This window comes from Cajanus cajan, chromosome 7 (genome assembly GCF_000230855.2).
Source record: "Cajanus cajan strain Asha chromosome 7, NIPB_CcT2T_4, whole genome shotgun sequence".
NCBI lineage: Eukaryota > Viridiplantae > Streptophyta > Magnoliopsida > Fabales > Fabaceae > Cajanus > Cajanus cajan.
Window position 1 is genome coordinate 16,472,609 of NC_138523.1, and position 22,394 is coordinate 16,495,002.

The following is a 22,394-nucleotide window of genomic DNA, read 5'->3' on the forward strand; positions in this document are numbered from 1 at the left end:
GAAATATTTTTGGAGAAATTTATACAAACAAACTCATAGTCTCAAACACTATAAGTTACTAAAATGATATTTACATATATTATGAATACTATATTATATATTAAAATAAAAAAATGTGATATATAAATTATCAAATATTTTTAAAATTGTATAAAATTTTATAAATTTGGTCTAATTAGTAAAAATATCAAACAATTGTTAGAATGGTTAAATTTATATTTTACAAAAATTATTAAAAATATAATTTTACTATCTTTGACACTTATGATTATTATCTAAATTACTAATTAAATTATTTCTTAAGAGAGAATTTTATAAGAGATATTAAAGGGAAGATATAGATGACAACACGAGACTATATATTGGAAACCAATCAAATAATCGATAACATATTTTTATATTGTCATCATACTAATAGGAAAATATGATAATGACGCTCCATTGGCGCCTCTAATTTTGTATAGTATATGATATGTGAAACGTATCTATTCATATTTATTATGTTGAACAAATACAAAAAAGAAAAATAGAAACTATTAGCAATTGTTGCAACTTGACCACGTGATCAGATTCAGATGTAGTAGGAAAGAGCATTCCGTTATTATTTATTTTTTTCTTTTTCAAATGATTGACTTCCATTCCAACCATGATTAAGATGCGTTTAATAGCTCACTTTTCAGGCAGAAAGATACAAACGCAGATGCATGACCTCAAAATAGAAACACCCAATATAATATAATCTCCACATTTGAACGAATCTTGTCCTGCTTTGTTTACCAACATTAATATTGCCATATTTAAATAATAAATAAACAAAACCCTAGTTTAACGCAATTTTAATTGGAGATTGGACCTAATTAGTATGCAAAATATCGTGATTTTTTTTTGTGAATTAAAAAAATATATATCGTGATTAATCGAACTTTTATAATTGAACATGAAATCTTTTGCTAAATAAATCTTCTATTCAACGTGTGAACTAGGGGTAGGGTAACCCATAGAGATAATTAAAGGAATATATAAATGTAGCATGTAATGCCCATACGTTACTAAACTACACATACGACAACTAATTCCCTGTGCTTTAATTATTTTTGGCTCCGTTTTCTTTGTCACTTTTTCTTCCTTTGACCACCGAACGGTTACGTAGAATGAAGAAATTAAAACCCGCCATAAATATTTATAGGTCGCGTTTGGACCCTTGACCCAAGACCAAACAATCAACTCTCCACGATTCAAAATATATAAAACCAAGCCGCATTAATTCTCTTACCATTTAGTAACCTCTCTTTCATGCTCCCTTTCACACTCTCCCTTCACATAAAACCTTGCAATATTTTTTCTTCTCGTGCTAATTAACTTTGCACAAAACTAAAGTTCACTTTCCAAACATGGAAGAAATCGAAGTCCCTCAATACTTCATCTGCCCAATATCCCTCCAAATCATGAAGGACCCCGTGACGGCCATAACGGGCATAACGTACGATCGAGAAAGCATCGAACATTGGCTATTCACGAACAAGAACACAACATGCCCCGTGTCGAAACAAGCCCTTGCTAGAGACTCTGACCTAACACCTAACCACACCCTTCGACGCTTGATCCAAGCTTGGTGCACCCAAAACGCTTCACTAGGCATCGATCGCATTCCCACCCCGAAACCCCCACTCAACAGAATCCAAGTGGTGAAGCTCCTCAAAGCCCTCGATGACCCCAAGATGCAACACAAAAGCCTCGCGCAGTTGGAGCTTCTCGCCGCGGAAAACGAGAGGAACAAAAAGTGCTTGCTTGAGGCGCGTGTGCCTAGGGCCATGATCATGTTCATCGTCAATTGTCACCGCAATGGCCAACTCCAAAAGGGTCTTGAAGAAGCCCTTAGTATATTGCAATTCGTTAAGATCCCCGCAGAAGAAGTGAGTCTCCCTACAAAATTAAAAAGAAATATATATATATTCAAAGAATTAGTTATTAACTTCTTTATCTTTTGCTGTAAAAAAAAACAAAACAAAAACTTCATTATCTTGTAATTAGTACTTTATTTTTTAAATTTAGGTGAATTTATTTTTTTTTTTTCTAAAACTTGATTATTTTCCATTTTTGCAACGTAATTTTAATTTTTTTTTTCCACAATTCAAGACGCAAAATTCATCTTATTAAATTCATTTGAATAAAAATTATTGAATCCAAACATGTTCAAACTAAAAATAATCAAAATATAATAAATAAAAAATAGTGTGAAAATAAGTTCAACAAACAATAAAAAAAAAATCATATTCTTGTCTAGTTGCTTGTAAAATCTATTTTCTAAACGATTTTTGTTAAATTTATATTTCTTTTCACATTTTATGTGATCAATAAAAAAAACTAAAATCATATCTTAAAAATAAAATAAATAATAAAAATATAATTTAACTTAAATTATGAATTTTTGCAGTGTGCGCTGCTTTTAAAGGAAAACGAGCAGATAGTGGATTCTCTAACATGGATTCTAAGCCGTGAGAACATGGAAAACTCTATGGCCGTGAAGTCCCACGCGGTTCTAGTACTAAAAAAAGTGATAAACAAAAGCGACACGTGTCACATTCTGGAGAGAGTGAAGCCGGAGTTCCTGGAACGCATGGTGAGGGTCCTAAGAGAAGGGCTGAGCCAGCAAGGCGTGAGCGCAGCGCTGCAAGTGTTGCTAAGCGCATGCTCGCTGGGCCGAAACCGGGTCATGATGGTGGAATCCGGTCTGGTCCACGAGCTCATCGAGATCGAGCTAACCGGACCGGAGAAGCGAGTCACGGAACTGACGCTGGCGATTCTCTTCCACCTCTGCTCCTGCGCCAACGGCAGAGCCAAGTTTCTCAGCCACGAGGGCTCCATCGCGGTGGTCACCGAGAGGATGATGAGGGTTTCCGCGGCGGTGGACGACAGCGCCGTGTTTGTTTTGTCGCTGGTTTCCAAGTTTTCCGGCACCAACGTTGTCCTGCAGGAGATGCTGAGGGTGGGAACGGTGGCCAAGCTTTGCATGCTGCTTCAGGCGGATCGTGGTAAGTACTTGAAAGACAAGGCCATGGAGATGCTCAAGTTGCACTCTGAGGTTTGGAAGAATTCTCCTTGCTTTCCCATTCCCTCCTTTTATGCCTTGTCGTGATGTCGTGATGTGGCGGTTTCTCTCATCGCCACCTTGCTTTTGTTCTCAATGTCAAGTGTCAAATATCTTACACAACACATGGAAATCATTTTTCTTTCTTCTTCCTGGATGTCACGCAACTGTAATATAGTTTACAGTTTATACGTTATATTTTCATGAGAAAGTAGTTTTTATCGTAATTAAGATTGAATATACATTTTTACGCTTCTAACTATTTTAATTAATACATGAAAGAGTGAGACAGTAATTTAATACTAACTTTCAATAATAAATAACAAATCATTACGTATACATGCGGGTGTCACAGAGTGGATAGGTGCAGGTTTTATCTTCTCTTAGTATCCTGTGTTCATCCATGTCTACCTCATGATCCATCCCAAACTAAGATAATTTGAAACTTTTATTATTATAAAAGTAATTAATCTTAGACATGATAGTTTTGTTTTTAAAGACTTATTTGCATGATACAAATATGTATAGTCAAGTATAAAATAAATATTTAAAGACACAAACTTAATAGAAAAGTGAAAATACAAAAAAAATCAAAACTTAAATAGCATGTTTTAAATAATGTATAGTCAAGTTAGAATGATAATTAAAATGAAGACTACGATGATCTAGTAATAGAGGTTGTTCACCATGTAACATGATTTCAGACCATTAGATTGATTTTTACTTAAATAAGTTTATCTGCATCAGGCCACTCACAATAGATTCTATAAATGATTCTCTTGTATTTTTTATGTTTATTTTTTTCCCTTCCTTGCAAGCTTCATTTAAAATTATTTTTCTCTCAATTATTTTGGTGATTTTTTATAACTAACTAACTTAAAAATTTTAATTTTAAAGTTTTAAATAATTTGATAAATTAAAAAGGTATTATGTTTAAAGTTTATTATTTACGGTTAAGGAATTAATGACTTTATTTTTTTTATAATAGAATTATTTTATGGTAAAAAAGTTTACAAATATAGTAATTATTCTGGTGATTTTTTTTTATTGACATATTTAGAACTTTTAATAATTTGATAAATTAAAAAACTTATATTTTGATTTAAATCAAACATAATCTTTTAAACTTCATAAATTTTTAGTAAATTTTTTAAATCATTTTTGTATGTCTAGTTTATTTTAAATTCTAATTCTAATTATTTATAGATTTAAATGAGTTTTAAAAAAGAAATCGACAACTTTTAAGTACTGAGTCTCCATCTTTTTTTTTGCTACATGTCTCAATCTTATTGTAATCATGATTACAAATTAATAGATTTTAAAATTACAAATTTTAAATAATTTTTAAAATTAGTTACTTATGTATTCAAAAAAAAAATAAAGACTTTATTTATAAATTATAGATTTATTGATTATAGATTATCTGGTTTTTAAACTAGGAAAAATATTAAAGAAACAAAACTCTTTTAATCTTTACTAGCATGTGGTTTCTAAATTTAGTTGTAATGACCCACTATGATCCCTACACTCAGAATAATTGTGTTAACTACACTAGTCATCTAAAATAGAATATTAAGTTGGATAACAAAATATACATGTAAAGTTAGTGATAAAAAAATCAAATGTTTATATACAAACTATAGTACTATGTATATACAGTCATCCAAAATAATACTATCCTAGTGTCGGTCAAGCAAACCTTATCAGTTACTCCAACAGTAACTCTGACACTGGGACAAAACATCTAATGCCTCAGTAGTGGCCACATCGACTCCAACCTAACCCTGACCTGCTCTCATAAAGTCTATCCACATGGAACAGAAGGGTAAGCTAAAGTTTAAAAATCAATCATGTAAGCATAAAAATAAACATCTATGCTACACCATCATCAAATCACCAATCATTCTCATAGAGTCACACCATACACTCTATTATACACTCATGCAGTAAATGCAACTAATGACAGATATCAATGCATATAAATCATTTAATGCATTGTCACGCATTCACCTAGGAGATCTCCCTAACAATAGAGCAATATAAGTGACATCTCATCCTACTGAAACTACCCCAACCATTTTCACGCCCAATGCGCTTGCTCGGTCATAGCTAACCGGGATATAAATCCCCACTCAGGTTTACTCTTGGAAGTCTAGTTCTACCGTCAAGTATAACACAACTGGGTATAGACTTACCACGACCTTAACATGCATTACCAAGTCACTTGGATTTTGCCCACTGACTATCTGCAAGGAACCACGCACTTTCCCTAGTATTTGGTTAAGGGAATAACTCTCAACCTCATAATCTCGCTCCAACACTAGCTAAGGACATAGAGGAGACTCACCCAAACCAATGGCCTATCCAAGCACCACTATCACCCAAAACTAGTGGCCTATCCAAGCACCACTCTCATCTAAATTAGTGGCCTATCCAAGCACCACTCTCAAGAACTCTATGTAAGCTCTTCTAGTTTGAAAACATTTTCCCTCTCCTCAAGTCCTAGGCTAGACACATGCCATAAGGCCTCACATGCAACAATGCATCATACATCATACATAGTCAATTCACCACTATGATCAATATTATTCTCATATAAACATACATATATATCATATCATGTTTAAACATTCATATATATATCATTACGAAGCATACATATGAATCAAGCACCAATTTACCTCATATATCATACATATATGAACCAACTATACAACATAGTATCATACAACTTTTTAATGCACATGATAACACCTAATTAACACCTCAAAATAACATGCATCTCCCTTCGACAACTGTCAAAGAATACAACACACAGAGAGTTATACTCATCCAAATAAGCTTAAACATATCTCAAAAGAAATATAAGAGGATAATATACAACTCTTATGAAGACACAAAATTCTAAATAAATCATCTACTTGGCTAAAAATGTCAAAACCCGTAACAGATATATTCAATGCTGACAACTTGAACCTTGTTCACTAAAATAGCAATAACTAGAGTTCTAGACTTTCTTTTTAGGTGATTCTAACGCCATTAGAAAGATACAATCCAAGGCTACAACTTTCATGACGACTATAGGGTCAAATTCTGAAATAAGAAAACCGCTCAACGCCTCCAAAGCGCTTAGCGCTTTACCTCCAAGAATTCTCCCCTAGCTCGTGGCCCCTAAAGGGCTCCGCCCTTCAAAATGGCTCAGCCATTTCAAAAGCGCTCAGCCCTTTGAAACGGCTCAACCCTTTGGTTCCAGAAACCCTCCTCTATCACACAGCCCTTAAAGGGCTGAGCCCTTTAAAATGGCTCAACCGTTTGATGACAAAGGCACCATGTTCTTCACCATTTTTGGGTCACCACACCTAAAACTCAGAAAAGAACCCACATGCAATGGAGGAGATAGAATCCATGCACCAAAATTAGTTCAATTCAAGTCCTAGAAACAACATGCACTCATCTGATTCATCAAGATCGACCAAAACCCCGTTTTAGCTCGAAAACCCCGAAAATTGTAAAGAATCCCTCAAATCAGCAAATCAACCTCCATATCATGCATCAATTGAGTTTCTAAACTCACATGCAACCAATCTATCACAATCCTAGCTTCCCTTACCTGAAAATTGACTCAGAACAGCCAAGAAGAAGAAGAAGAAGAAAAATTCTTGAACGGTTGACCCGTAGACTTCAATCCGCCAAAATCAAGCTTTCTAGCCCATAACCCTCTTCTCTTTAAAACTTCTCTCTAGATTTTCTTTGAGAATGAACTTATGAGGTTTCGTTCTCAAAGAAAATCTTATATACCCTTCTCGCTAGAGTTAACTAAACTCTAAACCATTAACTTACTACATTACATTAGTCAGTAATATTTCATCTTTTGTTATCATATGAAGATCACATAGTTAATATTATTGAAAAAGGAAACTCTATTATATCAAAATAACATTCAAGAATAATTCAATACAATAGAAAGACATTACAAAAATAAAATATGTTGAAAAAATATTTCAATAACATTAAAATAATAATACCTAAATATAAAATTCTAAGTAAAGTATATTTCAAAATATTCATCTCAACTCTATCTAAGAAGTTAAGAGATCTAAAAAGTTAAGAGGTCCTTTAGATAAATGATAATCTCTCTGTTTTTTATTCATAGTTTTTTTCCATTATTTTTTTGTTCTTTTTTCATTGTCATTTTTTTAAAATCAATGACATATTAATTTTCTTTTTCATTTTTACCCTTAATAATTAATGTGTGTTTACTGAATAATATGTTTATTCATTTTCAATGTATCTATTTCCTCTACAATCACCTAAAGGGTATAACAGGAAAATAAGTAATAAATACTTTGAAACTAAAATATCAATCATTTTCTTAATTCTTATGTATAAACCTTAAACGTCAAACAAAAAAAAAATTGAGGGAGAAATAGTTATTATTTAAGGAGTGTCAAAATATCATTATTACATACTCCTCCTTAAGTAACTCTTCTTTTATTTAGCATGTAACAATCTATTTACCATACTCAAGTTGATCTTGCACTAAAAGCAATACAACTTTAAACTTAGGAGAATAATAAACAAAACTACTACTCCCTCCGTATTTTATTTATAGTCATTTTGCATTATTTTTTTGTTCATTTTTCATTGTCGCTTTTCTAAAATCAATAACTTATTAATTTTCTTTTTTATTTTTATCCTTGATAATTAATATGTATTTACTGAACAATGTGTTTATTCATTTTCTAATGTACCTATTTCTTCTCCAATCACCTAAAGGGTATAACAGGAAAATAAGTAATAAATACTTTAAAAAACTAAAATATCAATCTTTTTCTTAATTCTTGTGCATAACTTTAAATGTCAAACAACAAAAAACGAAGGAAGTATTCAAGTTGTGACATGCATGAAATCCATGACTCTCATAACATGAAATTCAAGAAAAGTTCATAATAATCCTCTCATTAACAAAAAAAAAAACTAATAAAGACAATTTTGAATCAAACAAATACGAAAATTTGGACAAAAATCATAGTGTGATTTCAAGTTAAGGATTTGCAATGCCTCCATTTGTTCCTAAGAGATGAACTCTAAAATATGAGATTTGAAAGAACCATGAGACAAAACTCCTAGAGGACTCACTAAATAAATAAATAAAAAATAAAAAAATAATTTAAAGTAATGATAAATAAATATTAACAAATTTCAGCTAGAACAATCCAATTTAAATTATTTTATATATCTACTTTTATTTTAAATTCCAATTCTAATTATTTATGAATTTATTTGCAATACAAAATATTCCATTTTTATTATAATTTTAGTTAATATTTTAAAAAAATTTATTTTTAAATTAAAAAAGGTTAAAAAAAATTAAAAGAGGAAGTATTAGTACAAATATTTTAATAGCCACATTTTTTACACCGGACGCAATATAAAAAAAGTCTATGTTATATAAATTTGTTAGTCTATTTTACATCAATAATTTTTTTATATCTATTTTTTTATCACACGATTTATTAGATTTGATATCTCTTTTTCTTCTCTATCTATCTTTATTCTTAATTATAAAGTTTGTTGTATGAACAAGTAATTAACATATTCTCTATATATATTTGGCCTTTCTCTCTTAAGACCGAAGCATATCAGTGTGCATAGACTGATGAACTGGGGTATAGTGCCGACAAGAGTGAAAGATAAAACAGAGACAGCAGAACGAAAGCACTATTCCCATTCCCACTCAGTATGAACCGTTGAAAAGATGTAGTCCTCGTAAAGGAGCTAACTGGTACACCGTCAACGATGGGATTATATAAATATAAATAAATATATATATATATATATATATATATATTATAATTATACTGATGTAACTTTTACTAAGTATTACACCGCTTAATAACTTTATATTAAATGCGAATTTTATAAATCCAACCGTTAGATTGAAAGTTCATATCTCTTAGATCATATATACAAAATTTTATATTAATTAAGATAATTTGATACTTCATTTTTATAAAACAAAATTGACGTAATATATTTATTTCAAAATATACTAAAATTTGAACATTTTGATTACCTTCAAGTTGTTGTTTAATTTTAACAAAATTTGATATATACGTATAAAGTGATATGAACTTTCAATCTAACGGTTGAATTTACAAAATTCATAATTAATATAAAGTTATTCAGCAATGTAATACTTAGTAAAAGTTATACCTGTATAATTATAACCCCTCATATATATATATATATATATAGGTATATATATATATATATATATATATATATATATAATTTAAGTGATGGGATTATATAATTTAGAAAATAAAATTTAGGTACGATCAGTGTTTTAAAAACCGGACCGGTCATTGAACCGATGAGAGTACTGGGTCAATGGGTCACTGGTTAGACCGGTGGGTCACCTATTAAACCGCATGACCCGGTTTCTATTAAAAAAAATTAAAAAAATATTTGTTATACATATTTCATACCTATAAATTTCAAAAAAAAAATCACATCATACCTTAAAATAAACTCCACAAAAATTACAAACACATTTTAACATAATTTTATAATGTCATTCATGAGTTTTAAGCAAATAAAACAAGTTCTAAATATGAGTTTCAAACAAGTAAAAAATACACATAAGTTCCAAGCTAACTTGTAAGTTCAAACATATAACAAGTCACATAACAAAGCTACAAATAATATTTAAACATAATTGAACTACAAGATTTAAACAAATCTATATAAACTATTTATGTCCAAGGAGCAAAAGTTGTGGCCACCACTCTTTCATCAAAAATCTCAAATCCTTCTCCAATAACTTCTTCAATATTGCTTTCATTTAAATTCATGTTTTCCATAGTATCATTGTCGCCACCGGCCCGAAACGGGCTTTCGGCATTCGCGAAGGATGGTTGGACTCTTTTATTTGTTTAAAAATATGGATTGCTAGAATGACTTATTCTCAAACTGAGACCTTGTCAAACGAGCAATTTTATTAAAAGGCTCACCAATCCATGTTAATCCCAAGCAGGACCCTCCATGGATTATCGGTTTTCATAAAAAGGAAGGGTTCATGGAGTCGCCACCAATGTTTTACTCAAAACATTGGAAAAAGAAGTTTAAGGCAATCGATTCAAAAATCGACTTCGGCCATGACAACCAGAGTCGGGTAAGGGAGTCGGTTACGTGTGGGGAAGGTGTTAGCACCCCACAGCGCCCCTTTCGGGTTCCCTATGACAGATTATTTAAAAATAATAGTGCAAAATTACTAAATTACCCCTATTTATTCTAAGCAATTATAAATTAACTATCTACATGATGACAGTTTAAATATGTACACACAGAAAGCGGTAAAAGAAGGGACTTTAAAGAGATAAACCTTTGAAGCGTGCTTTCTTATATATCTTGACAGAAATTGGGAAGCGTTTTGGCGTTCCCTCCCTCTACAAGACCGCTCGCTCGCTCCTATAAAATTTTAACTATGGAAATCCGGAGGATTTCCCTTCGACTAGGTTCGAGACTCAAGCAAATGGCTCGTGACTCAAGAACTTCGTCGGATCAACTCTCCGAGTGATTTCTAGGCAGAGCACTGCTCAAAAAAACCCAGAATACTCAAGAAGAGGGTTAAAACTCAGTCTGAAAGTGTAGAATGACGTCCCATTGACGTCATATTTATAGGGATGAGGCTCAATACGGTCTCTGGGGGTCAATACGGTCCGTATTGAAGTTTTGAACTACAATACGGCCGTATTGAATTCAATACGGCCGTATTGAAGTTCAAAAACCTCAATACGGCCGTATTGAAGTTCAGTGCAGCCGTATTGAAGTTCAGTGCAGCCGTATTGAATTCAATGCAGCCGTATTGAAGTTCAGAAACTTCAATACGGCCGTATTGAGTTCAGTGCGGCCGTATTGAAGTTCAAAATGTTCAATACGGCCGTACTGAACCTCTGGGAGGCCGTATTGGGCTTCATTCCTCCCACTTTTCTTATTTTAGCTATCCTAAGACCTCTAGACCTATAGAGAACCCTCCTTGGGCCTTCTGGAAGTCCTTCTGGCTGATCTTCCTTCAGTCTTCGAGAGTCTTCAAGCTTTATTTCCGACCCGGACAATTTTAGGGGTCTACAGCTGCCCCCCCTTTACTTAGTCAAACGGCCTTTTAGTGTACCGGTTGATAAGTAAAGGAGTTGACCCAATTGTCTGGGGAATAAGGCCATCCTTCCGACTTGTAGTGTCTTCCGGTGGAAAATTGCTGAGTAGCCTCTCCAGGTTGAGTTTGCCCTCTCCAGGGTGAGTATTAGTCGTCGCCTCTCCAGGCTCATTGCATACCTCGGTGCTCTGGACATCTGGGTAGCTGAGTATTGCCTCTCCAGGCTTGTGCATACCTCGGTGCTCTGGACATCTGGGTAGCTGAGTATTGCCTCTCCAGGCTTGTGCATACCTCGGTGCTCTGGACATCTGGGTAGCTGAGTATTGCCTCTCCAGGCTTGTGCATACCTCGGTGCTCTGGACATCTGGGTAGCTGAGTATTGCCTCTCCAGGCTTGTGCATACCTCGGTGCTCTGGACATCTGGGTAGCTGAGTATTGCCTCTCCAGGCTTGTGCATACCTCGGTGCTCTGGACATCTGGGTAGCTAAGTATTGCCTCTCCAGGCTTTGTGCATACCTCGGTGCTCTGGACATCTGGGTAGCTGAGTATGCCCTCTCCAGGGATTGTGCATACCTCGGTGCTCTGGACATCTGGGTAGCGTGAGTTTACCCTCTCCAGGGTTGTGCATACCTCGGTGCTCTGGACATCTGGGTAGCTAAGTATTGCCTCTCCAGGCTTGTGCATACCTCGGTGCTCTGGACATCTGGGTAGCTGAGTATGCCCTCTCCAGGGATTGTGCATACCTCGGTGCTCTGGACATCTGGGTAGCTGAGTATTGCCTCTCCAGGCTTGTGCATACCTCGGTGCTCTGGACATCTGGGTAGCTGAGTATGCCCTCTCCAGGGATTTGTGATAGTTTTGTCTCCACAGTCCACGATGCTGCTTCGACGGTTGTTTTTGATTTTGGTGCCGCTGAGGGCTGGATAACGCAGGGATCCGTCTAGGGGATGTGCAGTTACTCATAGGTTCTTGTGTCCCAATTTTGCATTGCGTAATTGGTGCCCATTGAGGAATTTCTGTTTCCTTGGGGTGTAGACACAAAGATGCTCTTTCTGAGATGAGCGGTGCCTTATGGTTGGCTGACGTCCTTTTGACGGTGGTGGAGTATCCCGGTTATCCTTATTTGGGCGACTCTTTTTGTTTTTCTGGTTTTGTTGCCTCTGTGTAGGCTATTATCCGCTGGGGATTTTGTCATTGATTTTGATTAGCCTCTTCTGTTAGGCATATCATCTTGATGTTCAATGATTGGCTGAAAAGCCAAATTCCGCTTGGGGAATTGTTATTGATCTTTTGGATTTTTTTCTTTTTTGAAAGAGTGCCTCTGAGTAGGCGAATTATCTTGATGTTTGGTGTTCGACTGAGTGCCGGATTCCGCTTGGGGAATGATTATTTGTCTTTTGTGATTTTTCTTGAGGGGGTGCCTCTGAGTAGGCGAGTGGGGATTTAAAGTTTATTTATCCCAGAGTATTATTTAGAAAGCCTCTTCAGGCTTAGCTTCACTCATCGCTTGAGTTGGAAAGCTACCTTCCACTGAGGAAGTTTAAGTCCTTTCGACTTGGATATTCTGTTTAGATGATCAAGCCTCCCTTGGGGAATTTTGCTGATCTTGGTTTGATAGCTTTCACTGGGGAATTTGGCCCATGAGTGGAAGTTGAGGTTTCTCTGGGGAGTATTATTTCTGCGAGCCTCTCCAGGCTCAGTTATTCTGAGAGAGTATTATTTCGGCAAGCCTCTCCAGGCTCAATTATTCTGATGAGGGAGTATTATTTCGGCGAGCCTCTCCAGGCTCAATTATTCTGTATGATGAATTGGTTTTTTGTTCAGCCCGAGAATGCGAGCTGAGACGTCTTTTGGAGAGTATTATTTTGGCAAGCCTCTTCAGGCTCAGTTATTCTGTATAATTTGTTGGATTTTCTGTATTTTGCCTTTTTGTTGATTTTGGCTTTTTCTGTATTTTTGCCTTTTTTGTTGATTTTGGCTTTTTCTGTGTTTTTGCCTTTTTTGTTGATTTCGGCTTTTTCTGTATTTTTTGTTGATTTTGGCTTTTTCTGTATTTTTGCCTTTTTTGTTGGTTTTGGCTTTTTCTGTACAGAAATGTCTCTGAGGAGTATTATTTTGGCAAGCCTCTTCAGGCTCAGTTATTCTGAGAGAGTATTATTTCGGCGAGCCTCTCCAGGCTCAGTTATTCTGTGGGAGTATTGTTTCGGCAAGCCTCTCCAGGCTCAGTTATTCTGAGGAAGTATTTTTTCAGCAAGCCTCTCCAGGCTCAATTATTCTGTACAAACTGAGGAGTATTGTTTGTATCCTTGCCTTTTTTCGTTTTCGGCTTTTGTTGACTGCTGTCATACACAAGCAATTTTCTATTTTTTCTATTTTATGCAATTGCCTCATGATAAGGTCTTTGAATGTGCAACTAATGTGTGTGTGATGCACAAAAATGCAAGTTAATTTTGTTGATGTTTTTTTTTTTTTTTTTTTTTTTTTTTTTTTTAGAAAATGAATGGCTCTCCCTATCCTCCTTTTCTTGGAGGAATTTCTGTCATCGACGTGAGGAAATATTTTTGTGAGCCTTTTATGCAGGAGATTATGGATTTTATAGGAACCCCTCCAATTTTCTTTATTGACCGATTATTAAGGAATTTCATACAATTTTTAGAAATACCAATTTTAGAGGCATAATCACATGGTCAAGAGAGAAGAGAAAATGAATAGATATTTTATTGATATTCACAAGTGTTTTTTTTTTTTTTTTTTTTTTTTTTTTTTTTTTTTTTACAGAAAGATATACAGAAGGAATTTCTGAAGAATGGCTGGCCAGGGTAGGCTATATACATTGGGCTTAACAATTATATCTGTAATTGTTGCTCTTTACGCTCCCCTAATTGCTTCGGGTGAGATGCCTGTGCCAGGAGTGTAGATGCTGCAAGATGCTTGCTTCTAGAAGATAATCACTTGATCCGCCTTTCGGTTTTCGATTCAAGTGATCGTTGCTTGCTTTGTTTTTGCATCTTATTCTTTTGCCCCTAATTTTTGTCTAGGACGTATCCTAGCGGGGATAAATTCGCCTTTATTTTGCCTAGTACCCTTGTACTGGCGGGCTTTTTATTTTGCCCTAACTTTTGCCTAGGACGCCCTTTTTGGGTTTTCATCCTAGCGGGCCTATGCAAGCAACGTCTTCAAGCATAGTACTTCTTTACCACGTCAGCGTTGACTGGGTATCGAAGTTCTTTTCCATCCATGTCTGTGAGGATCAGTGCTCCTCCTGAGAAGGCTCGTTTTACCACGTATGGTCTTCCGTGATTTGGGGCATACTTTCCGATTTTGTCCTTTTGAGTTGGTAGCAATTTCTTCATTACCAACTCTCCCTCATGGTAGACTCGAGGGTGGACTTTCTTGTCAAAAAGCCTTTTTTGATCTTCCTCTGATAGGCTTGACCATGGCATATGGCGTTCAGCCGTTTCTTTTTGATAAGGTTCAACTGGTCGTATCGGCTTTGAACCCATTCTACCTCGGAAAGTTTTGTTTCCATGATTACCCTTAGAGAAGGTATCTCGACTTCGATGGGTAGAACTGCCTCCATCCCATAAACGAGGGAGAATGGAGTAGCTCCTGTAGATGTATGTACTGAAGTCCTATAGCCATGAGGAGCGAAGGGTAACATCTCGTGCCAGTCTTTAAATGAGACAACCATCTTTTGCACTATTTTCTTGATGTTCTTATTGGTTGCCTTGACTGCCCCATTCATCTTTGGCCGATATGGGGAAAAGTTATGGTGTTGGATCTTGAATTCTTGGCACAGTTCTTCCACCATTTTGTTGTTCAGATTAGATCCATTATCAGTGATGATTTATTTCTCCGTGCTTCCACTAGATTATCCTAAAATCTTTTGGGACAAGAGAGAAAAGGAAAGAAAGATATTTTTGTTCTGAAGTTTTTGTTTTAGAGGGGATTTATTTTTCAAAAATGGTTTTTGTAAGAATGGATGGCCAAGGTAGGCTTATGTGTTTAGGCTTGTTTGATTAAACACTTATGAAGTTAAAAAGTCGTGTTGTGATTCGACAACTTGGATAGCTTCCCTTGAACCTTTCTTGAATTCGGCTCGTGGTACCATCATGGATTTCTTTTTTTTTATATTGTCCTTATTTTTGCCTAAAACACCCTTTTGTGGCGTTTTAGCGGACCTTTGTTTTTTTTCATTTTTGTAACCCTAACTTTTGCCTAGGTCACCCTTTCGTGGGATTCCTAGCGGGTCTTTTGCTCTTATTTTTGCGCAGTCCCCTTTTTGAGTTTCCTGCCGAGCTTCTTTTATTTTGAAAGATTTCTTTTTACCCATGATGGCACTTGTCAAGGCCAAGGGAAGGTGCTCCAAGTTGTCACACACACCTCCACATAAAAATGATGTGGGTTTATTATTATTAAGATGATTTTAACCTCATTCATGTTTATTCAAACAGGGTTAAAAATAATGTGGTTTAGAATTTTATTATAAGCAAGAAAAGAAGCAATGAAGAATGATTTTATTATAATCATAGCGGAAACATGTGTCCTTATTTCATCACTGATATGGGTCCCAATGTTGACCTCTTATATCTCTCGGCCCTGCCCCAAATTCACGGTCTCCAATTTCTCTTGACACGGTTGGAGTAGGCGAGTTTCTTGATCTAGCAGTCTTTGCAGATCCGGAGAGATGGTCTCCTCATCACTGTCCAACTCAACCCATTCGTCCTCAACTTTGGATCTCGGTCAGAGCGAACAATTACAGACATAATTATTTTATTGGTTCTGTTTAGGTTTAGAATTATTAATATTAATGAGGGAAGAGAGAAAAGAACAAAAGAGAGAATGATATGTGAAAAATGCCTCTTTATTGATATGTATTAAAACTGTACAAAGACCCTTATTTACATGAAAAGGTTCTCATGATCTCGGGTACTGATCATGAGTCCCTAAAAGAAAAGAAAAGAAAAATATGAAGGGGCCCTATCGTGGCTTGCCATTCTCTACTCCTGCTTTGGTAGAGGATTCTTGCTCACGTCGGGCGCTGTCGAATCGAAGGTGACCCACCCAGCATCAATAAGGTCTTGGACCTTATATTTGAGAACTCTGCAGTTCTCCGTTGAGTGCCCCGGTGCCCCCGAATGGTATAGACATTTATCTTGTGGATTGTACCAGTCGGGGTAGGGTGGATCCATTTTCTTTGGTGGAACATAAGCTAGAAGACGTGCTTCCACTAGCTTCGGTAGGAGGTCGCTATATGTGGTCGGAAGTTTATCAAACTTCCTCACAGGGTTGTATTGCGACTTTCCCGACTTCGAAGTGGAAGAAGATGAAGAAATATTTATGGCGTTGACTCCTCCCTCCTTCTTCTTCCCGAAGGCCTTCTTAGCTTCATATGATTGGGAACGCTTAGCCAGCTTCCCACTTTTAAGTCCTTGTTCCACTCTCTCCCCAATGGTGATGATGTCCGAGAAGAGTGTCGTTGTGTTCCCTATCATTTTATCGTAATAGGGACCAGTCAACGAGTTGATGAATAAGGACACTGTCTCCTTATCCGACAGCGGGGGCTCTATCTGTGCCGCCAACTCTCTCCATCGTTGGGCGTACGCCTTGAAAGATTCATCATTTTTCTTACTCAAGGCTTGAAGATCTGACCTATCGGGTGTTAGGTCGATGTTGTATTTATAGCGCTTGAGAAAGGCGTCGGCCAACTGCCTCCATGTGTGTACTAGATTTCCATCCAGCTGCATATACCAATTGAGTGCGGTTTCAGCCAAGCTCTCTTGAAAGCAATGAATTAAGAGCTTTTCATTGGTAGCATATGCAGCCATTTTTCGGCAATACATGGTGAGATGACTTTTGGGGCAAGTCGATCCCACGTATCTCGGGAAATCTGGCACTTTAAATTTAGGAGGAAATTGAATATCCCTCACTAAGCACATGTCAGCGGCATCTTTAATATCGAAATCATGCCCCTCCATAGCCCTTAGCCGATCCTCTAGGGCGTGGAATTGTTCCTTTGAAACTTCGGGCTCTTTAATCATAATTCCAGCTCCAATAGGTATGGCGTGTGGAGGCTCTTCTTCATGCACCTCCTCTTCCTCATGATGGGACCCATGGTCACTGTGGCTTGATCCATGGACGTTACGTTGACGCATGAGTTCCATCATTTGCGCCATCTGCTCTTTAAGCTGTGAAAGCTCGGTTGTGAGCTTCTTATTTTGCTCCTCCAATGCTTCCATTTTCTTGATTTTCTGCGCGCGTGTGAGGACAGAGAGATGACCAGCCACTTTCTAAAATGAATGTTTTATTCTAATTAGTTTATTCATGGTATGAATACACTCTTGACATGAGCTTGATAACCCTCCATTTTTAAGGCGCTGCCTTTTTAAAACGGAGTGTTACCACCCTCCTTGACTTATGATCTCTCCCCAACGGAGAATCTCGATAATTATGGGTCTCTTTTACTCATGTCAAGAGGTATTGGTGAACCTAGAATGCATGGTTTATGAGGATGCATGATATCTTATTGGTAATGATGCACATGCTCCTCACTTTTATTATATTTTCGCACATGGTCTTTCCTCTCATGTCATGGTTTTTTTTCATGCATGGAGATTTATTCTTAGACCTTATCACGAGGTTATTTATTAATGCACAAACAATTGCACATAAGCATTTACACAAACAATTCACTCATCCACGAACAGTCACGAGCGAATCACGAGGTAGGGGTATCCTGCAGAAAGGTGCATATTCAAGGTGGTTCTAACTGTTCTCACCGGTCTGAGGCCCCCAAGGTGCCCCCATTATAGGGACCCAATTCCTCTCGTCGTAAGTCGATGGAAAGCTCCAACGCACTGTCGGACTCGAGTTCATGGTTATCACCTTGAGTGATGCTTTCCGACAACGGTCTACGGGCACCTATAGACCCATTCGACAACCGGCCGTACTAACATCCACTCCCTATGGCTTACCACTCATGCCCCCGGGTATAGAGGGAACTGTTGTGTGCAAAGGTTTGTGTGCAGTTTGTATTTCAAACAATTGCGGAAATTTAAACAAACAACAGTTATTAAAAGCCAAATAGGTAAAACGTGTTATCATACAAGCAAGGGGTAATAAAGTAATTTTAACTATTATTTGTTAAAAATAATCTGTCACTAAATGGGACTGACTCTCGAGGCTTCCCCAGTGGAGTCGCCATCTGTCGCCACCGGCCCGAAACGGGCTTTCGGCATTCGCGAAGGATGGTTGGACTCTTTTATTTGTTTAAAAATATGGATTGCTAGAATGACTTATTCTCAAACTGAGACCTTGTCAAACGAGCAATTTTATTAAAAGGCTCACCAATCCATGTTAATCCCAAGCAGGACCCTCCATGGATTATCGGTTTTCATAAAAAGGAAGGGTTCATGGAGTCGCCACCAATGTTTTACTCAAAACATTGGAAAAAGAAGTTTAAGGCAATCGATTCAAAAATCGACTTCGGCCATGACAACCAGAGTCGGGTAAGGGAGTCGGTTACGCGTGGGGAAGGTGTTAGCACCCCACAGCGCCCCTTTCGGGTTCCCTATGACAGATTATTTAAAAATAATAGTGCAAAATTACTAAATTACCCCTATTTATTCTAAGCAATTATAAATTAACTATCTACATGATGACAGTTTAAATATGTACACACAGAAAGCGGTAAAAGAAGGGACTTTAAAGAGATAAACCTTTGAAGCGTGCTTTCTTATATATCTTGACAGAAATTGGGAAGCGTTTTGGCGTTCCCTCCCTCTACAAGACCGCTCGCTCGCTCCTATAAAATTTTAACTATGGAAATCCGGAGGATTTCCCTTCGACTAGGTTCGAGACTCAAGCAAATGGCTCGTGACTCAAGAACTTCGTCGGATCAACTCTCCGAGTGATTTCTAGGCAGAGCACTGCTCAAAAAAACCCAGAATACTCAAGAAGAGGGTTAAAACTCAGTCTGAAAGTGTAGAATGACGTCCCATTGACGTCATATTTATAGGGATGAGGCTCAATACGGTCTCTGGGGGTCAATACGGTCCGTATTGAAGTTTTGAACTACAATACGGCCGTATTGAATTCAATACGGCCGTATTGAAGTTCAAAAACCTCAATACGGCCGTATTGAAGTTCAGTGCAGCCGTATTGAAGTTCAGTGCAGCCGTATTGAATTCAATGCAGCCGTATTGAAGTTCAGAAACTTCAATACGGCCGTATTGAGTTCAGTGCGGCCGTATTGAAGTTCAAAATGTTCAACACGGCCGTACTGAACCTCTGGGAGGCCGTATTGGGCTTCATTCCTCCCACTTTTCTTATTTTAGCTATCCTAAGACCTCTAGACCTATAGAGAACCCTCCTTGGGCCTTCTGGAAGTCCTTCTGGCTGATCTTCCTTCAGTCTTCGAGAGTCTTCAAGCTTTATTTCCGACCCGGACAATTTTAGGGGTCTACAATCATCTTGTGCTTGTACATCATCATCATCATCCTCATCCAAATTTAATTGATCTATGACAATAATTTAGAAATAAGTTAGTAATTACAAATTCAAATTTAGTGATAACAAATACAAAATAATGAAATAACAATATAAAAAAAAATACCAATGTCACTTGAAATTGGTTGGATGGTCATATTTGCAAGGTCATTACGTAGTGCATCCACTTCCTCATTGGTTAAAAATGGTGGGGAATCCTCCATTACCCAATTAGAATGGTCATCAAGCGTTTCAAGATTAATAGGATCATAACTTTGATGTCTCTTTTTCCTAAGCACATGTAAATATGTAATGTATTTAAATCTAAGTACATGTATTTAGAAATAAAATGACACAAAAAAAGAAAGAAACATAATAATACCTATGTTGTAACCTCAAGTTGTAACGAACAAAAACTAGATCATTAAGCTTTTGATGCTTCAACCTATTTCTTTTCTTTGAATGAATATGCTCAAATACACTCCAATTGCGCTCACAACCCGAAGCACTACAAGTTTGACTTAAAACACGAATAGCTAACTTTTGTAGATTTGGTGCACCACACCCATAAGATTCCCACCATTGATCTAGAATATTGCATGAAATAAATCAGTATATGTATTAAACTTAAATAAACATTAAGGATCACAAAGTCACAAGTTATGAAGTTACCTGGCATAACTGTATTTCTTTCATACAAAGCAGATTGCCTTCCAAAATCCAACTTAGCATCTTTGTATATTCTCATCTCAGTAGTCAATTTGTTTCGTAGTTCAGGATCTCCATGAGAATACTTTTCAATCACATCTAAAAGTCCAGATGTTATGGAAAAATGTTGTTCAAATTCTTCATCATTAAATCTACAAGCTGGATTCAACCAATAACCAGCAGCATGAAGATTTCTACGAAGTTGTGAATCCCAACGGTTATTTATGATCTTCAAGTAAGGTTCCACTTTCATCTTATTTCTTCTAAACCTTCTCAATATCTCTTCTCTAGCTTTATGTATAGCTTGGTAAAGAAAACCCATGGCAGGTTTATCTTCACTATCAACAATACGCAACACACGTACAAGTGGTTCTGTGAGTTTTACTATATCAGCACATTTAGTCCAAAACCCAGAGTCTAAGACTTGTTCCACAAATTTCTTTGCTTTTGCTTCTTTGGTATAAGCTGAGCTTGTCCATTCCTTAGATGTTACCATGGCTCTTAGTGGATTTTTTTGAGCCAAAATGCTTTGCAAAGAAATAAAATTAGTTGCAAACCGAGTTGGAGCAGGACGAAGTATTTCTCTTCCACCTGTGTGCTTTCTCATCAAATACAATGCATAACAATGATTGTAGACATATTTAGTAATATTTGAGGCATGTGACACAGCTATACTTACTTCCTCTAACTTTCCCATGTCTTGCAACATCAAATTAATGCAATGTGCTGCACAAGGAGACCAAAATAATTTAGGAAACTCTGCTTCCAATAACCTACCAGCGGCAACATAATTGGCAGCATTGTCTGTCACCATGTGAACAATGTTTTCTGGCCCAACATATAACACCACCTCTCTGAAAAGCTTATACAACATATCAGCAGTTTTAGAAGCATGAGAAGCATCAACAAATTTAAGAAAAATAGTTCCTTTAGGACAATAAACTAAAAAGTTGATCAAAGTTCGCCTACACCGATCAGTCCACCCATCCGCCATAAGAGTACAACCTGTTTTCTTCCAAATTAAACGATAATCTTCTACAAGCTTCTTTACATCATCAACCCACCTATTTAACAAATGACCACGAATAGTATGCATACTTGGAACCTTGTACCCTGGACTCATACTACATAAAGCATCAACCATAGGCTGAAAATATGTTGAATTAGCTGCATTGAATGGAACTGATGCATCAATGAACCATTTGGAAATAGCAAGGTCACATTTTTCTATCACTTCTTTGCTTTGCAACACACTTTTTAAGGTAGGTTGAGCTCCAGGAGTTGTTCTAGGCATAAAAAAGTTACCAATGCGGTTCTTGCCTTTTAAAAATGTTGATGTTGATTGTTCCACTTCTGGCACTTCACCTTCTTCAATAGGTGGGAAAGAGTAACTATCATTATTTTCTTCTTGAATTTTTCTTTTCTTGCTCTTGCATTCATCAATGTTTTGTTTCATCTGAAAACGAATATCTGCGGGAACCTTTTTACATTGTTCAACTTGACCTTTCTCACCAGCCAAGTGACTCTTAAACCTATTAATTCCACCTCCCCGAATAACTTTATCACAGTATATGCATAATATAATAGATTTTTCATTTTCCTTAAGCAATTTACAATGCCCCCAAGCTATATCAGTTTTCCCTCTAATATTCTTTTGGAAAGAGTTTTGAGTAGAACCCTCTTGTGATGATGGCGTTTCACCGGTTGTCATGCCTAATATCAAAATATCATTCAATAACAACCAACAAAAAAATTATTGTAAATTAAATCCAAAATCAATATAATAATGAGCAAATCAAAGAGTAGCTAACAATAACATAATGTTAAAAATAACCAAATTATAAATTCAAATAACAGCTAATTCTCCACATTGCCACTCACAAGATCACGTTCTCCGTCCACCAGTTGCCTAATCTGGCATTGTACAATTCTCTGGGCTTCAATTTTGGCCCA

The 22,394-nt window shown here is 36.4% G+C and overlaps 2 protein-coding genes across 2 annotated transcripts; one reads left to right on the plus strand and one right to left on the minus strand.

The window, feature by feature from the left end:
- The first annotated feature begins 972 nt into the window (after nucleotides 1-972).
- On the plus strand, nucleotides 973-3,237 carry LOC109818113 (E3 ubiquitin-protein ligase PUB24). Its single transcript, XM_020383515.3, has 2 exons — nucleotides 973-1,913; nucleotides 2,435-3,237. Exons 1-2 carry the CDS (start codon nucleotides 1,392-1,394, stop codon nucleotides 3,134-3,136), a joined length of 1,224 nt encoding a protein of 407 aa, XP_020239104.1. The 5' UTR covers nucleotides 973-1,391; the 3' UTR covers nucleotides 3,137-3,237.
- Nucleotides 3,238-4,840: 1,603 nt separating this feature from the next.
- Nucleotides 4,841-22,152, minus strand: LOC145949862 (uncharacterized). The gene is made up of 5 exons (XM_083060764.1): nucleotides 20,406-22,152; nucleotides 20,116-20,320; nucleotides 19,861-20,024; nucleotides 5,284-5,357; nucleotides 4,841-4,918 (listed from the first exon to the last, which is right to left on the minus strand). Exons 1-5 carry the CDS (start codon nucleotides 22,150-22,152, stop codon nucleotides 4,841-4,843), a joined length of 2,268 nt encoding a protein of 755 aa, XP_082916890.1.
- Between the last annotated feature and the right edge of the window lie 242 nt (nucleotides 22,153-22,394).